The sequence below is a fragment of the Neofelis nebulosa genome, chromosome 6 (assembly GCF_028018385.1).
Source record: "Neofelis nebulosa isolate mNeoNeb1 chromosome 6, mNeoNeb1.pri, whole genome shotgun sequence".
Taxonomy (NCBI): Eukaryota; Metazoa; Chordata; class Mammalia; order Carnivora; family Felidae; genus Neofelis; species Neofelis nebulosa.
The window spans coordinates 66,550,749-66,569,293 of record NC_080787.1 but is presented as its reverse complement, the minus strand read 5'-3'; the positions used below and the strand labels follow the sequence as shown (position 1 = coordinate 66,569,293).

General features: G+C 38.0%; 1 protein-coding gene across 2 annotated transcripts in view; it reads left to right on the top strand.

Moving 5' to 3' along the window:
* The first annotated feature begins 326 nt into the window (after positions 1-326).
* LMBRD1 (LMBR1 domain containing 1) overlaps positions 327-18,545 on the top strand; it is a 114,306-nt gene continuing 96,087 nt past the window's right edge. The window contains exons 1-4 of one of the 2 annotated variants that reach the window (XM_058734374.1): positions 327-595; positions 3,813-3,888; positions 7,043-7,219; positions 12,877-12,937. In XM_058734374.1, coding sequence (XP_058590357.1) covers positions 7,193-7,219; positions 12,877-12,937 — 88 coding nt within the window. In that variant the 5' untranslated portion in view covers positions 327-595; positions 3,813-3,888; positions 7,043-7,192. The remainder of the gene's footprint in view (positions 596-3,812; positions 3,889-7,042; positions 7,220-12,876; positions 12,938-18,545) is intronic. The other variant, XM_058734372.1, reaches the window with a different exon arrangement.

The window sequence follows — 18,545 nt, the reverse complement described above, 5'->3', positions numbered from 1 at the left end:
TTTTTTTTTTTTTTTTTTTCAGACGGCCATTCCTGCAACCTGGTGAGCTCTGCTAACTGCATGGCCCATTCTGTCTTGGACACTAGGGACAAACTTCCTTTCTAGGAGAAAGTTGAAACTCCTAATGTTGGCTTGAATTTCCAGAAAAATCCAATCCAGGCCTTGTGGAGTTCCCTCTCTTTCCCGTCTATCAGCTTGGGCTGAACCAATTTTTCTAATAAGGTTGCGATGCAGTAAAACAACACCCTGACTTAAAGCCTTCACCTCACCTCGGGAGTGAGTAGCGCGGTGACGTCACGGCGCCCGGGCGCGCCCCGCCCCCGCCCGGCTCAGCGCCAGGGGACGCTAGAGGGCTGGGGCTCCTTGGCAACCATTTGCTCCGCCCCTCCCGCCCCCTCCGCCTCCTCCGCCCCTTTAACCTTTAGGGTGCACGGGCGCAGAGTCCTTCACACTCTTTCCCCTTTCCCCCTCCCCTTTCCCCACCCCCCGTGCCCAAGTCTCCGGGCCGGAAGTGAAGATGGCGGCTGCGGCGCCTTCTGGCGCGGCTTCAGCGGAGCTGGTGATCGGCTGGTGCATATTCGGCCTCTTATTACTGGTAGGGGAGGTGCTCATAGTTTTCCCGGAGTTTGGACTGGTGGGAGAGAGGGAGGGGCCGGTCGGCCCGGCAGCTGGTCTGTTAGGGCCTGGGAGACCCTCCTCGTCCCGCCCCACCCCCCTTTTAGTTTGGACTGTTGGGGGCTCCTCTGCTCCGGGGCGGGGCCTGCTCTCGGAGTGGGTACGGAGGCACTGATTTCCGGCTGCTTTTGATGTATTTTCCCTGATGACGTCTAGTATTGTAGGTTTCCATTATCGAAACTCTTACCCTCATCCCTCACTAGAGCACTGGGGCGGGTGGAGTTTGGGAACGGAGGAGACACTCCGGGTTCAGAAGGGAGAAGTGACCCCTGGTCCCCACGTGAGACGGGAGCACAAGGTGTGGGGCAGCAGCGCCTGATCTTTGCAAGTTCTGTAGGCGCTGGCCTTGATCTGGCAGGAGGCCTCTGCTTCCCAAAATTGTTTGTCCGTGTTCCCTACCCTTGGGATTATTATGTCTGCAACCTTCTGTACCGATTGTGCGATGCTTTGATGACGTGAGGTGTTCCTTCTGACTTCCCGGTTTCACATTCCTTTTCAGTCTTTTGTGGTAGATGTAGAAACCTATGTAGGGAAGAGCTGTAGCCCTCTTTACTGCCATTATCAGGGTGTGTATATACTAAAATGTTTCTGACCTCAGGTACCACCTTTCCCAGTCGTCTTACTCCTGTTTAGTGATCAAAACGTGGGCCTAGGGGCGCCTGGGTGGCGCAGTCGGTTAAGCGTCCGACTTCAGCCAGGTCACGATCTCCCAGTCCGTGAGTTCGAGCCCCGCGTCAGGCTCTGGGCTGATGGCTCAGAGCCTGGAGCCTGTTTCCGCTTCTGTGCCTCCCTCTCTCTCTGCCCCTCCCCCGTTCATGCTCTGTCTCTCTCTGTTCCAAAAATAAATAAAAAACGTTGAAAAAAAAAAATTAAAAAAAAACAAACGTGGGCCTAAATAGCCCAAATGGCCTAGTTTTCACTTTACTGCCTCATATTAAAATCCTTGGGCTTATTTTATTTGGGGGTCCAATTTATTTCTCTCCATAACCCTCCCCATTCTCACTCTCCTTATCCTGTTGGGTACTTTGTGTCCCAAAGTATTTTGCTGCTTTGCAATTACTAAAACAGAAAACAAAAATCAGCCCCTAAAACTGCTAACTTCAGTTCTGGAAATCAAGACTTGTTAGATTCCACTACAATGTCTGCAAGCCGGGTAGTATGTTTTGCTGGTAAATGTTTCAGAAAAAATGCTACAAAGAAAAAAATGTGAAAACTTATGGAAAATTATCTCTTGCTACCTTCACTCTCCCAGAAAATAATACTGCCTTTACACTGGAACGTACTTTATTTACTCTTCTTGGTGGAGAAAATGGAAACTAGAGAGGGTGGCCATGTCTCCAAAGCCCATCCAGTCTTGTACTTACGGAGTTCCTCGCGATCAGGAGTTCCTGAACAGACTATCATATTCAGTTGGTTTAGAAGCAAAAAAATGAGCATGTAACCAGTATCAAAGTCTAGCAGGAATATCTTGGCAGTTATCAATTAATAAACATTTAATGTATATGAGTTGTGCTATAAATTGTGGGAGGATGTAAACAAAACAAAGTAGCTTTTAAGTGGGCCTGAAGATAGGTGGGAAAACAAAAATTCTTAAAATAGGTATTGTAAGTACTGAAAACCAAAGTATGATTTTATAAATGATATAGCACTTCAGAGAACAGAGAGTAATATCAAAAGAAAGTGGAATTGAGGTAGACATTGGATGGATGAATAAAGGAAGTCATTGAAATTGGTGATGATACACCAGGAAAAAAAATAAAATGAGAAGGGAATTGAGGAGTTTGAAACTAGATGTTGGAACAGGAAAAAATTAGTAATAAGGGCTATCGTTTAATTTTCTGCAAATTTCTATAATTCCTGGCTTATTAGAAGAGAGCTAGATTTTTTTAAATTATTTTTATTAAAAAAATTTTTTTTAATATATGAAATTTATTGTCAAATTGGTTTCCATACAACACCCAGTGCCCATCCCAAAAGATGCCCTCTTCAATACCCATCACCTACCCTCCCCTCCTTCCCACCCCCCATCAACCCTCAGTTTGTTCTCAGTTTTTAAGTCTCTTATGCTTTGGGAGAAAAGAGCTAGATTCTTATGTCTGCTTTTGCATTCAGTCTTTGAAATGTTATTTTGGTTGAAGTGTATGAAGAAAATCCCGTTTTAGTGGTACCTCGCAGAAGAGTATTTTTTAGGTAATTGTGGATATTCTTAAATATGACACCAAAACTCAATAAATAGAAGCTTTCTAAAGGTTAGTTGAAATAATGGAATCTGAAACCCTGTGAATAAGTTCATTCTGTTACAGTAAAATTTGTTGATCCCTGTTGCACCTGAATGGATCTTTCTGCCCCATGCATGGTTTTATAACATCATGCATTGATTATTTGGAAAATACTGGTTCACTGAGTGATGCAGATATTCCAAATATGGATATATTTCAGTATATAATGTTAACATATCACATTCATTATTATTACCACTGATCTTGTCAGAAGAAATGTTCCAGAAATAAGTACTGAGAAACTGTCAAGCCCACAGTTGTGGATACAAGTTTTCCAAAATTCTGAGTTTCATTTAAACTCTCGAATTTTATCTTTGGGAACACATACTGTCAGGTTTTGTTTTGTTTTGGTTTTTTCCTCTTGAGGTGATAGGTTCTGTTCATTTCAACAAAATATGCCGAATGTCCAAGTCTGAATAACCATAATCACACGTACTGTCAAGTCAAAGCGATATTCCTTTGAAACCCGTGCCTGACTTGGTTTTCAGCTCCTACGTTACTCCTAAGAGATAGGCAGCACACCTTAACTTAACGTGCAGCAGCAGAAACTCCAGCCTAATCTTCTCAGTTTCCCCCATGGAGTATTAAAAAAGATTCAAGGGTTGAAGTTTAGTAAAGTTAATTTTTACTGTTTCATTAAGCACAGTCTTAAATTGTCCTCTGTGGGTGTGTATCTGGAGGTGAAGAATATAGTAACTACTGGCACAATTTGGTGCTGTTGTCTTGATTCATGCTTAATTTGCCAGCAGTTTTTACCCATGACTTACGCAACATGAGTGCAGATAGCAACATAGTGAAAAAGACAAATGACTTTTTAGTATTACGAGAATAGTTTTCAATTTGCAAATCCTTAGAAAGGGTTCTGGGACTGCCAGTGGTTGGAGGACTTCACACTTTGACAGCTGCTGCCAGTAATCTACTGAAGAATCGAACAGTAAGATTGACTTATTTGTGTGATCCTGGGCAAACAGAATGGACTTCAGTTTCTTCTGCCACATGAGGAATGGTTAGATTTAGTCCTCCAAGCCTATAATCTAACTACCTATGTTTACTATATGAAATCTAAACCTTTCTATATAAGTCCCCCAAGATCCTCAATTGCATTTCCCTTTGCTATATAAGACAGAGACTTCGTTTCTGTAAAGTAAGTTTATTCTTGTTATTCAAAGTGACCATCACCTTGTTAGATATACTAACAAGGGAACTTGTTAGATATACTAAATATAAGACCCCAGCCTTACTGACACGGAAAGGATCTATGCTCATTAGTTTAAGAAACATTCATCCGTTCTCATTCCTGCCTCTCCCCCAGTCATTGTCAACTTAACTTCTCATCAGAGTCAACTAAGGAGTTTTAAAAAAGTCTACTGCCCAGACCAGTTAAATTAGAATCTCTTGGGAGGGGTTGGAGACTGCTCTAAACTTTTCTTTATAATTATTAACAAAATTGCATATTTCTTTTATGAAATGTTCTTAAGATGTTATTTCACATGACATTTGGTTTCATATGATGTAGTGACCTATGACAATTCATATGACAGTTGCTATTTGTGAAGCAGTTATTGTGGCCAGGCACTGTGCTAAACTCTTTACATCTTATTTAAGTCTTTACATCTTATTTAAGTCTTATAACCTTCTATGAAATATTCTTATTACTATTTTGTAGATGATGACATTTGATTTATTTTATAATGTAGTCACTACTGATAGATTTTACCCACATAAACAAAAAGCTCTTTGGGGTTCTCAGTTTTAAAACTATAAATATCTCCTGAGACCAAAAAATTCAGTATTCTCTGTCTTAACTATTTTGCTTGAGTTGCCCTTTCCCTACTTGTCTGTCTGGTTTTGGCAAACATCTTCCTTTGCAGTAATACCTATCACTTTGAACTTTGTAAAGTTCAGATCTTTTTGAAATCCATCAAAAAAATTACTGAATACTTTGTGTCAGGTCCTGCTAAGGATAGAATGATAAAGCTCAACTTGCAGTGGCTTCAAAATAATTTGAGGAATGTTTTAAATATTTGTGAATTCATTTAAAAACAAAAATGGTAAAATATTAATATAAATTAATGAAAAATGTTTTCCTAACACAAAAATAAATTCATAAATAGCCAGAATTTGACACTAGGTCTTATTTTTCCTCCAACATCCAGTTTCCAAAGTCTACATTCCCTTCTTACGTTATTTTTTCTGCTGTTCTGACACCAGCTGAAATATTAGTAATATGAAGGAATTACATGCAACAACTTGGATGGATTTCAAATGCATTATGCTAAGTGAAAGAAGCCAGACTCAGATGACATGCTATATAATATAGTACATTATGACATTCTAGAAAGGCAGAAGCTATCGGGACAGGTAACAGTGGTGGAGAGTAGACAGAGGGGTTAACTACACAGGGGCAAAGGGGATTTTTCTGTGGTGGTGGAACTGTTCTTACATCTTGGTTGTGGTAGGGGAATTTGGAAGCTGTGAAACAAGTTGAGTGGTGGTGTTAGTTCAGTTCAGGCTCCTGAACTAGGATACCCGGAAAGGAAGTAACAGTGGAATCTGTTGAAGAGAGTGAAAGGACAAAACGACGCTTTTGTCCCAGAGCTCTTAATAGAGTTTATTTAAAACAATGGTTCTCTCTTATGGTTAAGTCATATTCCATTGCCATTTGCAACAACATGGATGGACCTAGAGGGTGAAATAAGCCAGAGGCATAAAGGCAAATACCATATGATTTCACTTGTATGTGGCATATAAAAAGCAAAACAAAAAACCAGAAACAGACCCATAAATACAGACAACAAACTGGTGGCTGCCAGAAGGGAGAGGGTGAGCAAAATGGGTGAAGGGGAGCGGAAGGTACAGGCTTCTAGTTATGGAATGAGTAAGTCATGAGGATGGAAGGTCTGTGATATTGTAATAGAGTTGTGTGGTTATAGATGGCAGCTACACTTGTGAGCATTGCATAGGGAGTAGAATTGTAGAATCACTATGTTGTACACTGGAAACTAATGTAACATTGCATGTCAACACTACTTTAATAAAATAAAAAACAAAATAACAGTGGTTCTCAAATTTGGCTCAGATTGGAATCCTCAGGCTTTTTAAAAATGCTGTGGCCTGCAGGAACCTCACTCTGATTTGTGGGGACAGCATAAAGGTATTTAAAAACTGCCCAGGTGATTCTAACCCAGCCTAGGCTGAGAATCACTGGTTTAGTACCTATCTGTAATTCCCTACATTTGAGTAGAGGAGAGTTTCTCAAAATGTAGTTCTTGGACCAATAGCAGCCTCACTTGGAACTTGTTACAAAGGCACATTTTCTGGGCCCACTCCAGACCCCTGAATCTGAAACTCTGGGGGTGGGGCTTAGCATTTTTTACTATAACAACCCCTCCAGATGATTCTGATATTCCCTAAAATCAGAGAATCGTGAGCAAAGTCCTATGCTCTGTGTTAGTCATTAGAAAGGCATTGACAGCTATTAAGAATAACTGGTGGATTAGAGATGTCATCCTCAGTACCTCTGAGTGTACTTTTATCACTGGAAAGTTCCTTGCAGTGCACATGTACTCATTTTTAATGTTCACTTTTCTTTGTTTAATGCCCTTTAAAATTTGAATTATATTATAACTTGTCGATTGCATCGTGATTATTGGCAGTTAGTCTTTTAGCTGAATGGTACCCTTGAACTGTCATAATGGGGCAGAAGTTAATTTCAATTCAAGTTATATTGTATTAGTCTGGAGAAATCTATAGGTAAAAAGTATGCAAAGCTAATTACAACTATGACATATGAGACCATTAATGATTGCAGTGTATTCAATGAGGATATATGTAACTGAGCACTGTTATCAATAACTTGTTTTTTGGTGTGTCTTTGCATCTAAGTGAGATTGTACTGCATTCATGAAATAGGCTTTGAAAATTATAAATCTAGAATAAGGTTATAAGAGGTAATGGACCTTCATTACACATGTAAAAGGACCTTCATTTGACATAGTTTCCCATTGGAAACTTTCAAACACACGCTAAAATCAGAGTTAGAGAATACATAGTGCAGTAGCAAAACCTTTCTTTTTGTTCTCTTTCAGGCTATTTTGGCATTCTGCTGGATATATGTTCGTAAATACCAAAGTCAGCGGGAAAGTGAAGTTGTCTCCACCATAACGGCAATTTTTTCTCTGGCAATTGCACTTATCACATCAGCACTTCTACCAGTGGATATATTTCTGGTTTCTTACATGAAGAATCAAAATGGTACATTTAAGGTAATTACTATCGTACTTTAAGGTAATTACTATCATACTTGTGATTTTTTTTCCCCCTTTCAAATTCTTGGCAAATAAGTGTTTAAGTTTAGTAGTCCAGTATATATTGTGCTTCTGTTGTTGTGTCTGGGAATCAGTGAGGGTGTACATGCAGCACAGAGGCTAAGAATGGGACAGCCAACATGGAAGACTAGAAGTGAACTGGTACTGATTCAACAACTCTCCATGTGTGAAGAATACCTTTTGTTAATCCGAAAATATATTAAGTAATGCAGTAGGTTTTATTTTGTATCTCTCCTAGCTCCCTTGAAGTTTGAGTTGATTTACATTAATGCAGTAAATAATTTACAAGGGCTTTTTTTAGTGGTGGATCACAATTGCAGTCTGTTTCACATTGAGTACTTTGAGTCAGTATGGTATATGGAAAAGACCACTAAGCTAGCTGGGAGTTACAAGACCTGAGTTCTAGACTTGACTCTACTATCTAGGCTATATTTTGGTCAAATTAGTTAAGTTTTCTAGACTTCAAGTTCTTCATTTTTAAAATGAAGGATGTTGGACTGGAAGATTTCAGATTTCCTTTCCAATTATGCAAATTATTATTTAAAACATTTTTTTTTAAATGTTTGTTTATTCTTTGAGATTGAGAGAGAGAGAGAGAGAGAGAGAGAGAGAGAGCACGAGCAGGAGAGGGGCAGGGAGAGGGAGACACAGAATCTGAAGCAGGTTCCAGGCTCCAAGCTGTCAGCACAGAGATTAATAAAACACATGAAGCTGCTCTTTTCATGCAGCTTACATTCTGTAAGATCAGGCCAACAGTAAACAGTCAAAACAAGTGAATTTCATGTTGATACATTCTGTGAGGAAATACAATAGATTGATGTGAAAGTTTAAGTTGTGGGTAATTCAGATAGGGGCACAGGAAGGCCAGATTGCTGGAACAGATTACTTGAGATGAGACCTGGATAAGGAGAAGCCAGTCAGGTGAAGAACCAGAGGGAAAAGCCTGTGGGGAGAGGAAACAGCAAATACAGAAGCTCGAGATGAGTTTGGCCTATTTGTGGTATTGTGGTGTTGCACTTCGGTACTAGCTGAGATTAAGACGAGGCCTGGTGGATTGTTTATGACCTTAAGTCATGTAAATAGAACTGTATTTTGGACAAATTACCTTCAAAATGCCTATTGTATATATAAAAGTGGAGGTATCAAGTAGGAGTTGGAAGTGTTGTTGAGAGGTGTAGGGAGAGGGGTAGAGAAGTGACTGCTGGCTTTGGTCAGTGGTAAGCAAGGAACAAGATAGTTTCAGTGGAGCACATGAGTGGTCAGATTGGAGTGGGTTAACTCTGGATGGGAAGTGAGGAAGTGGTGATAGGGAATGAGGAAAACTTTTTGAGAACTTTTGTTCTCTAAGGGATTAGGAGGTGGGATCAAGAGAGGTGTTATTGGGGCGCCTGGGTGGCGCAGTCGGTTAAGCGTCCGACTTCAGCCAGGTCACGATCTCGCGGTCCGTGAGTTCGAGCCCCGCGTCAGGCTCTGGGCCGATGGCTCGGAGCCTGGAGCCTGTTTCCGATTCTGTGTCTCCCTCTCTCTCTGCCCCTCCCCCGTTCATGCTCTGTCTCTCTCTGTCCCAAAAATAAATTAAAAAAAAAAAAAAAAAAAAAAAAAGAGAGGTGTTATTTGTGGTGGTTATGCGCATTATCTCTGTGCTTGATGGAAGTTACTAGAGTTGGTATACTTTAGGATTCAGTACAGTGGGAGAAATTTTTGAGAGGGAAGATAGGATATCATTGCAGGGACAGTGTTCTTGAGAAAGCAGAGGAGTTGGAGATCTAAATGTGAAAGGATTGGCCATAAATAGGACTATAGGTACTTGGCTGGAGGAAGGACTAACATTTGAATACAGATGGAGGTAGGTGTTAGATTTGGTAGTAAGTTGAGTAAGCTCCTGTCTTACAGCTCCAAATTATTTTAGGGAACTCCAAGTCAGCATTTTTTAGGCATTGACATTTTGTGCTGGTTTATCTTTGTTGTGGGGGTTATCCTGTGCATCATAGACAGTTAACACATCTTTGCTTCTACACACAAATGCCAGTAGCACACTGACACTCCCCTTTACCCCCTGGGTCTCCATTGCCAAATGCCCATGGGAGCCAGAGTCACCCCTGAATAAAAACTACTGGCCTAAGGTAAGAATACCAGGTAAAATCGAGGTGGGTTGTGTAGTTTTGGGTTGGGCTGATCATTTCAAAGTGTCATCTTGAAGAATAGAAAGAAAAGTTTACATACATGATCCACTATATCTTTGTTCTATGGAATTTCTATTTTCTTTTCATCTCAAGTGGTCTTTAATATTCTCTAGTATTAGTTCTTGGGTCTTCAATGACTCTGTAGTTTCTTTTGGTCTCTACCTTGGGAGGCAGTGGTCTACAAAATGTATCAAGGGCATAGCGGTTCTCAAAATGTAAAAGAAGGAAGGTTTCATAAACTAAGCTCTTTTGACAGTATATACCTTGGAGGCAAAACTGTATAAAAGCCATATGCACTAATAGTACTGGAATGATGTATATTTTACACATATTTTTAGCTTTAAAATAGTAACAGAAATATTTTCTTCTTGCCATAAGATTTGTTTAAACAAAAGAACCTTGCAGGATGAAAAGTACTAAATGTCAGTGAATCTTTGGCTTTAGATTACCTAAACATACTTTCTACTTTTAACTTTTTTCTGAGGTTGGGGTCTTGTTTAAAGTTTAACTTTTAAGTAATTCTCAATGGCCACATTAATTCTTGTGGGATTATTTTGGAAATTGGAAGGGAGTTTGTATTAGGGATAGATGAATTATCCTCTTTTTCAAAAAATCTTCAGGATTCAGAAATCTTTTTAAAATTCTGTTTTGTGCATACACAACAGCTAAAGAAACTGTTAGGAGCTGAAGTTTTGATTATGTACATATTAATTTGGATACTTGAATCATTGAAAAAATTTCCAGTCATGGAACAGAATTCTCCCCAGTGCTTTGCCATGGCCATGTGGTAAACACTGTTGCAAAAAAATTTTTTTTTTTTTTGTATATGTGTGGGTGTTTCATTTTTTAGACAAAGATTGCATGTGTTAAAACTATTAGCTGCAATGTGTTCTGTGCTATCCCCTCATGGATATCTATATATGCTAGTTTATATAGATTCCATTGTTTTTAATGTCTATACAGTTTCTCCTCAGGCATTTAGATTATTTCCAGTTGTTGTTACTGTTTTTTAATTTTTTGAACAACACTACACTGAATATTGTTGGATAAAGAGCTCTTGAGTGAAGAATCAATAAACATTTGGTGCAGGCTGGAATTAAGGAGAGAACGGTCAGCAAGTACACAGGTTCTTATCTACTTGACATTCTGCAAAACGATGACCTTTCCCAAAGTGCAGGTGCTTTAGCAGAGGTACCTCTTCCTCCTTTTGTTCACTCGTCTTATATGGCAAGAAGGAGAATGGCCTTGCAGGTAGATAAACAGTATGGACTTGGGTGCCGGGTAGTGTGCGCTTGATACAAGCTGTTCATGAGGTGCTTGGACATTCTAGTTGCTGAACATCTAGAGACTTTGGGCTCCTTTAGTCCTGTGAATATGGGGTTCAGCTCCTCCTACTGTATGGGAAATGGAGGCTTCATTTTGGTAGCTTGTTGCCATATAATCCAGTAAGAGCTCTTGAGGTCATTCATTAGACAGTACTATTTGTCTTTAAAACATATCTGTGTACTGATACCTGTCCTGATTTGTGTGAATCCTTTTAGGATATATTCCAACAAACAATGTTTAGATCATAGACTATTTTACTTACCATGTAGGAGATGGCTTTGTCTCCACATTTGCCACTAATAATGTGTTTTAAATTTTGCCACCTAGGTAAATGAAAAGTTACTATAATAATAGATTTTTATGTTTTATTTATTTTTATTTATTTATTTATTTTTAACGCTTATTTATTTTTGAGACAGAGAGAGACAGAGCATGAACGGGGGAGGGTCAGAGAGAGGGAGACACAGAATCTGAAACAGGCTCCAGGCTCTGAGCTGTCAGCACAGAGCCCGACGCGGGGCTTGAACTCACAGACCGTGAGATCATGACCTGAGCCGAAGTCGGCTGCTTAACTGACTGAGCCACCCAGGCGCCCCGATTTTTATGTTTTATTAATAAAATCTCATAATTGGGTAAATTCCTCATTGTTGATCTTTTTCGAAAAATTTCCTAGCTCTTGCCTGTATGTTTTTCAGATGATTTTTTTAATCAGCATGTCAAAATACTCCACCTCCTAGTATATTGGGATTTGGATTGGCAGTATATATAGTTTTTATAGATTAATTTGGAGGGATTTGGTATTTACAATCTTTTCGTGTGGGAACATGTGACTGTCATTTATTTAGATCTTTAAAAAGTTCTATAATCAAGTTAATTTTCTTTGTATAATATAACATTTGTATTTAACCTATTAAATTTTTTATAGTCTTTATTGCTATTGGAAAAATACTATTTTTATTCTACTTTGTGTGTCAAGGTTTTGCTTTTGTGGTGCTAAATTTGGATTTTCCACATTTTTGTTCTTTTACCAATTTGTCAGCAAGAAATTCATAGATGTTCATTGTTCAAAGTGTTTGTAGGTGAAAAAGAAAAAAAAAAAGAAAAACCTAAATTATTTTAGAAGGAACTTTAAATGCTGATACCCTTCCTTAAGAGCCAGTATAGTGGGATATTGATACCACTTGAGCTCTTAAAGTGTTTATAGAAAAGAAATGACCTTTGATACCAATTTGAGCCTTACTACTTAATAGCAGTAGTCACTTAGACTCTCCACATTTAATTTTTCATATGCATAAAGTTTAGGACATTTAATAAAAAGATTTGCATTTAGTTCTGATTCATTAGTATACAGATTTTTTTATTTGAAAAGATTAATTTGAATTAGTTTCTAAGTTAAATTACTACATTTAAATTACTAATTTAAAGAACACTTGTGTGGGATGAAGGCAAAGAAGTTTAGATTGACTTTTTTTTAGGTATTTTTAAAAAATGTATATTGTACTCAAATATCTTCTTTCTAAAATTCAATCGTATTTCACTCTCTGTATAATAATTCGTCACTATTTTCTGTTTTCCTTAGGACAAAGTCCAAAATACTTAGCATGACTCATAGTCCCTTAAACCTGGCTCTTTCCCTCCCTTGCTCCGCCTGCTTTTTCTTAGCTTTCCAAAGGCTCAAATGAAACTATACATTTAGCTTCTTGCAGTTTTTTCAAACTTTCAGGTATGTTCCTCCTATCTTCTGTACTTCCTACTGTTTTTTTTTTTTTTTTTCTCCTATTTTCTGAGAACGACCTTTCTTTCTTCATTTTTCGGGTTAGAATCATTTTGGGAAGCCATCCCTGATCTTTAGGTTGAGTTTGGTGGCTCCTGTTTATGTGTTTCCCTAGAACTGTGTTGTCATCTGAGCATTTGCCTGTTGAAGTTTGTTTACTTATCTGTCTCTTAATTAATTATTGAAGGCACAGGCCATACTTGTTTAGTTGATGATGTATTTATAAGTGACATTCAGTTATATTAAAACCTAATTGTAATTGTTACACAAATGGATGTTTCGTTAATATTTCTATTTCCTTTTTATCCCAGGACTGGGCTAATGCTAATGTCAGCAGACAGATTGAGGACACTGTATTATATGGTTACTATAGTAAGTATCTCAGTTTCATTTCCTGTTTGGGCTGCTAACCAAAATGTAGAATTAAGCTGTGTGTAAACATTTTGCTATCACTTTTGTGATTATTGTTTCAACACCAGGAGTAAGTAATACAGCATTCATTCCCCTAATCTGGAAACTTTTAACCTACTCTGCTTCATTTGGGTTTATTTATATGTCTCTTTAGAGTTTCAGTCAAGTTACTTTAAATCTCAAGTCTTGTCCTTTGTTAACATTACCAGTTTCCCAGTTGCGCTCTTGAGTTAAAAAAATCTCTGTTTTCTAGACATTTTTTTCTAAGCATTGACACTAGTAGAGGGTACACTGGAGAGTTTGTAGTATCAACTTTATGGTGCTATACTGATCCAGTTTAATCCAAGGGATTCTGGTTGATTGGGTCTTTCCTCTCTCTTCCTTCCCGAATGTTCAATTATAAAAGCTTATTATAAGCACCTAAATGTTTCCCAGATGTTCTCTCTGGATATACATAAGACTTGTGTTTTTATAAAAATATTAATGTTGATTTAAGGAAGGGATGTCAATTTTTTTCAGCAATGAATCAATATGTTGAATAAGAATTCAGCAGGACACTAAATTGGAAACTGAAAAAACATAGTTTCTTTTGGTGGGATAATTTTTTCAAGGGTTTCATTGAATTTTAACTTAGTTGCTTTGGCTCTGCCTTTGCCTTTTCTCCTGATCTAAAATCTTCAGAACCCATGTAATTCTATCCCTCTGGCATGTATTTTAGAAATATTTTGTGGTATTTTAATGTAGAATTCATTATTTCTGATGAATACATTAAATGTAAATCATAAAATATAAATTTGACCTGTTAGAACCTTCGAAATGGTGCTGTATTAAACAGAATGTTATCTTTTCAGTACAGATTTTGGTAGGATGTATATAAATCACTTCAAAAAAGTTTTGGGGGAAGGGAGCCTCTCTTCTATGTGACACTAAAGTGTATTTGTGCAATAGAGCACATGACAAGATAAGGCAACTTTTATCTTGGTGCAGTCCAGGTTGAAGAGCCAGATTTTATCATTGAACTTAGAGGCTACCAGATTAATCCATTGTAACCAAGGTTACAAAGACTTTTATACAGGAATGTTAATTGAATGAACATGTTAATGAAGCCCTTCCAGTTGTTTTATGGAGAGAATTAATCTACCTAAAATGATTTTAGTGTGTATTTTTCTCAATTCTCCTAAGGAAATATGTCCCTACTATTTTAAATGCATAGCATGGGAGATAAGTTAATCATTACAAACAGTAGAGGACTTAAGGATAAAGGGTTTGATTTTTGGCAGAACTTGAGTTATAGTTGGAAACATAACTACCTTGGGATAGTGTAGTTGAGATACTGACCTAGGGAAGAAATTTGCATGAGAAGCCAAATAATGATAGAAGATTTCTTGATGACTGTGGATTCAAAGCAAGACTAATATTAATCGTTTTTGGCATAAAGTTAGTCATATCCACCTTAGCTATGGCTAATAGGCTCTTGGCTTTTACTTAGATGGTGACCTACCGCCGGGAGCCTAAAGGATTGTATAGCTTCTGAAATAGTTACTATTCCCAAGCCCACCTGTTTCTCCAGAAATGCTAGATATTATCCAAAGAACTATTTTTATGTATCCATTCTGTGAGATTCCATAGTTCATCTAATTTCTTCTAACATATCAACATGTTTTCATTGTCTAACCTTGCCAAGAACTGTATGAGACTTTCATATTCAACGTTTTACTTAATTTTCATGAATGTCATTTTTGGGAAGTATTTTCTATCTTTTACAGATGGAGAAATTGATATTTAGCGATATTAAAGATCACCTTGTTAGTGAGTGGCATAACCTAAAGCTGGAGCTTTGTGGCATTAAATGAGCTGCCTTTTAATAAATGGTTCTGGGGATGTTACCTGTGGGAATTCTTCATAGCACTGAACCCCCAGGGCAGCTCCAAAAATCATCTGGAATCTTTTAAATAATACGGAATGCTAGATTACACCCAGAATGAGTCTGGTTTATGCTGGTGTTCCATTAATGTCACCAATGCTCTTATCAGAAAAGTGTTTATGTATTGGAAAGTTGTAAAACTCAAGGTGGTGGATTCAAGTATTCCAAAAATCTTAATTTTCTTTTGAAAACTTAGGTTTTATTGGGCAGCAATACTATTACTTATTTTCTTTGAAGTGACAAGGCCACTTTATTCATTTTTGAGAAAGTCCATGTAATACTCAAGCCTGGATAACTACTGCTTGTCTGTCAGTTGTTCTTTCAAGAAAAATGGTGTTCTTTGAAAAAAAGTGCCTAGTGTAGCTCACAAGTGAAATACCAGAGTGCTTCTCACAAGGGCAATTTATGTGCACCTCTCTTCTCACAGGATATTGAAAAGGTGGGTACTCAAAGGTAGACATCTAATGGAATTATTACCGTGTCAAAAGGGACTTCCCTAACTAAATAAAAGTTTTCCCCACTGGTGATTGCTTGGTGGCGAAAAATATAATAACTATGAGGTGCCTGGTGGCTCAGTTGACTAAGTGACTGACTCTTGATTTCGGCTCAGGTCATGGTCTCACAGTTTGTGAGTTCAAGCCCCATGTGGGGTTTTGTGCTGACAGTATGGAGCCCCCTTGGGATTCTCTCTCTCCTTCTCTCTCTCACCCCTCCCCTGCTCGCTCGCTCTCTCTCTCTCTCTCTCTCAAAATAAATAAACTTAAAAAAATAGTAGCTGTTAGTGGAATGGCTAATGACATTTTGATATTATGAAAATAATTTTCATATTTGCATACCCTGAAATGATCCGTGCTAATCCTAGGGTCTGGAAACCGTATTTTTGAGATACTTCTGTTATATTAATGGAACTTGGGGTATTTTTTTCCTGGAGATTCAGGCCAACTAGCTGCTGCTTCTACCTGCTTGTTCTCCCCTAGCTATTGATTGATTATTAATAGTCCTCAGGTACCTGAAGCTGCCTGCAAAGGAGTCTCCTGGAGCTTGTTGAAGGATGAGAGAGTAAAGTTGTTTATTTCTGCTCTTTTGCCCTATACTCATAGGGATTCTGTACTCAGAAGAGACCCCCTCATATGAGGCTATTGTTTATCCTAGAAACATTCAGGATTCAGTCCTTTTTTCCTTTTTGAATGTTTTTATTTCTTGATTTATATCTTTAAACTTCTTTGATATTTTCTTTTATAAAACTGCTCTTGTCTGACATTTTTGTTTCACTTCTGTTTTAATCTCATGTTTGAACCTGTTCAAGTTTTTATCTCATGTATGTGTTTAGGCTTTTTATCTGAGTTCTATTTTTACATTTCAAATTTATTTTAATCTTTAAATTTTTACATTGTATTAATTTTAATTTATTGTAAAGCTTACTATAATGTTTTCTCTAACCATTCTTGAAATTTTTAGTTTTAACACTTTCACTACTTTAATTTCTTTTATAAAATTTTTAATTTTTAAAAAATTTTTTAGTTTTTTAAAATACAATTTATTGTCAAATTGGCTAACATACAGTGTGTAAAGTGTGCTCTTGGTTTTTGGGGTAGAATCCCATGGTTCATCACTTACATGCAACAGTGCTCATCCCAACAAGTGCCCTCCTCAATGCCCATCACCCATTTTTCCCTCTCCTCCACCGCCCGCTTCCACCTTCAGTTTGTTCTCTGTATTTAAGAATCTCTTATGGTTTGCCTCCCTCCCTCTCTGTAACTATTTTTTTCCCATTCCCTTCCCCATGGTCTTCTGTTAAGTTTCTCAAGATCCACATATGAGTGAAAACATATGATATCTGTCCTTCTCTGACTGACTTATTTCACTCAGCATAATACCTTTCAGTTCCATCCACATTGTTGCAAATGGCATGATTTCATTCTTTCTCATTGCCAAGTAGTATTCCATTGTATATATAAACCACATCTTCTTTATGCATTCATCAGTTAATGGGCATTTAGGCTCATTCCTTAATTTGGCTATTGTTGAAAGTGCTGCTATAAGCATTGGGGTACACGTGCCCCTATGCATCAGCACTCCTGTATCCCTTGGATAAATTCCTAGTAGTGCCATTCCTGGGTCATAGGGTAGTTCTATTTTTAATTTTTTGAGGAACCTCAACACTGTTTTCCAGAGTGGCTGCACCAGTTTGCATTCCCACTCACAGTGCAAGAGGGTTCCCGTTTCTCCACATCCTCACCAGCATCTGTTATTTCCTGGGTTGTTAATTTTAACCACTCTGACCGGTGTGGGGTGGTATCTCAGTGTGGTTTTGATTTGTATTTCCCTGATGAGGAGTGACGTTGAGCATTTTTTCATGTGTCTGTTGACCATCTGGATGTCTTCTTTGGAAAAGCATCTATTCATGTCTTCTGCCCATTTCTTCACTGGATTATTTGTTTTTTGTATGTTGAGTTTGGTAAGTTCTTTATAGATTTTAGATACTAATCCTTTATCTGATATGTTATTTGCATATATCTTTTCCCATTCCGTTGGTTGCCTTTTGATTTTGTGATTTTTCCTTAATTTCTTTTAAGTGAATTTTCATTTTACTTAATAGTTTCTCTAACTTTTTGTTTTGATTTTGTATGCATTCAGGGGTTGTAGCAATAGAGCCCAAACCAAAAGCGGGAATTATTCAAGACTGGTGTGTTCAGCCCTTCTGTAATTGTCCTATCACTTTATCCTAGAGACCCTTCCTTCTTCTGACACTGATTCTTGGGCTGTCATTTTTTGTGTAGATGTAAATTGAATTATATAGTATATATTGTTTTCTGTTTCGTTTCTTTAGTGTTTAGCATTGCATTTGAGATTCATCTGTATTATTGCAGGTAACTACTTTGTTGATTGTCATTGCTATAAATATTCCATTGTATTAACATATCATAGCTTGTTTATTCTGAAATTCATGATCAGTTGAGTTCAGTTTTGGGTTGTTTCTTTTTTTTTCAATATATGAAGTTTATTGTCAAATTGGTTTCCATACAACACCCAGTGCTCATCCCAAAAGGTGCCCTCCTTAATGCCCATCACCCACCCTCTCCTCCCTCCCACCCCCCATCAACCCTCAGTTAGTTCCCAGTTTTTAAGAGTCTCTTATGTTTTGGCTCTCTCCCACTCTAACCTCCTTTTTTTTTTTTTCCTTCCCCTCCCCCATGGGTTTCTGTTAAGTCTCTCAGGATCCACCTAAGAGTGAGAACATATGGTATCTCTCTTTCTCTGTATGGCTTATTTCACTTAGCATAACACTCTGCAGTTCCATCCACATTGCTACAAAGGGCCATATTCCATTCTTTCTCATTGCCACGTAGTACTCCATTGTGTATATAAACCACAATTTCTTTATCCATTCATCAGTTGATGGACATTTAGGCTCTTTCCATAATTTGGCTATTGTTGAGAGTGCTGCTATAAACTTTGGGGTACAAGTGCCCCTATGCATCAGCACTTCTGTAACCCTTGGGTAAATTCCTAGCAGTGCTATTGCTGGGTCATAGGGTAGATCTATTTTTAATTTTTTGAGGAACCTCCACACTGTTTTCCAGAGCGGCTGCACCACTTTGCATTCTCACCAACAGTGCAAGAGGGTTCCCGTTTCTCCACATC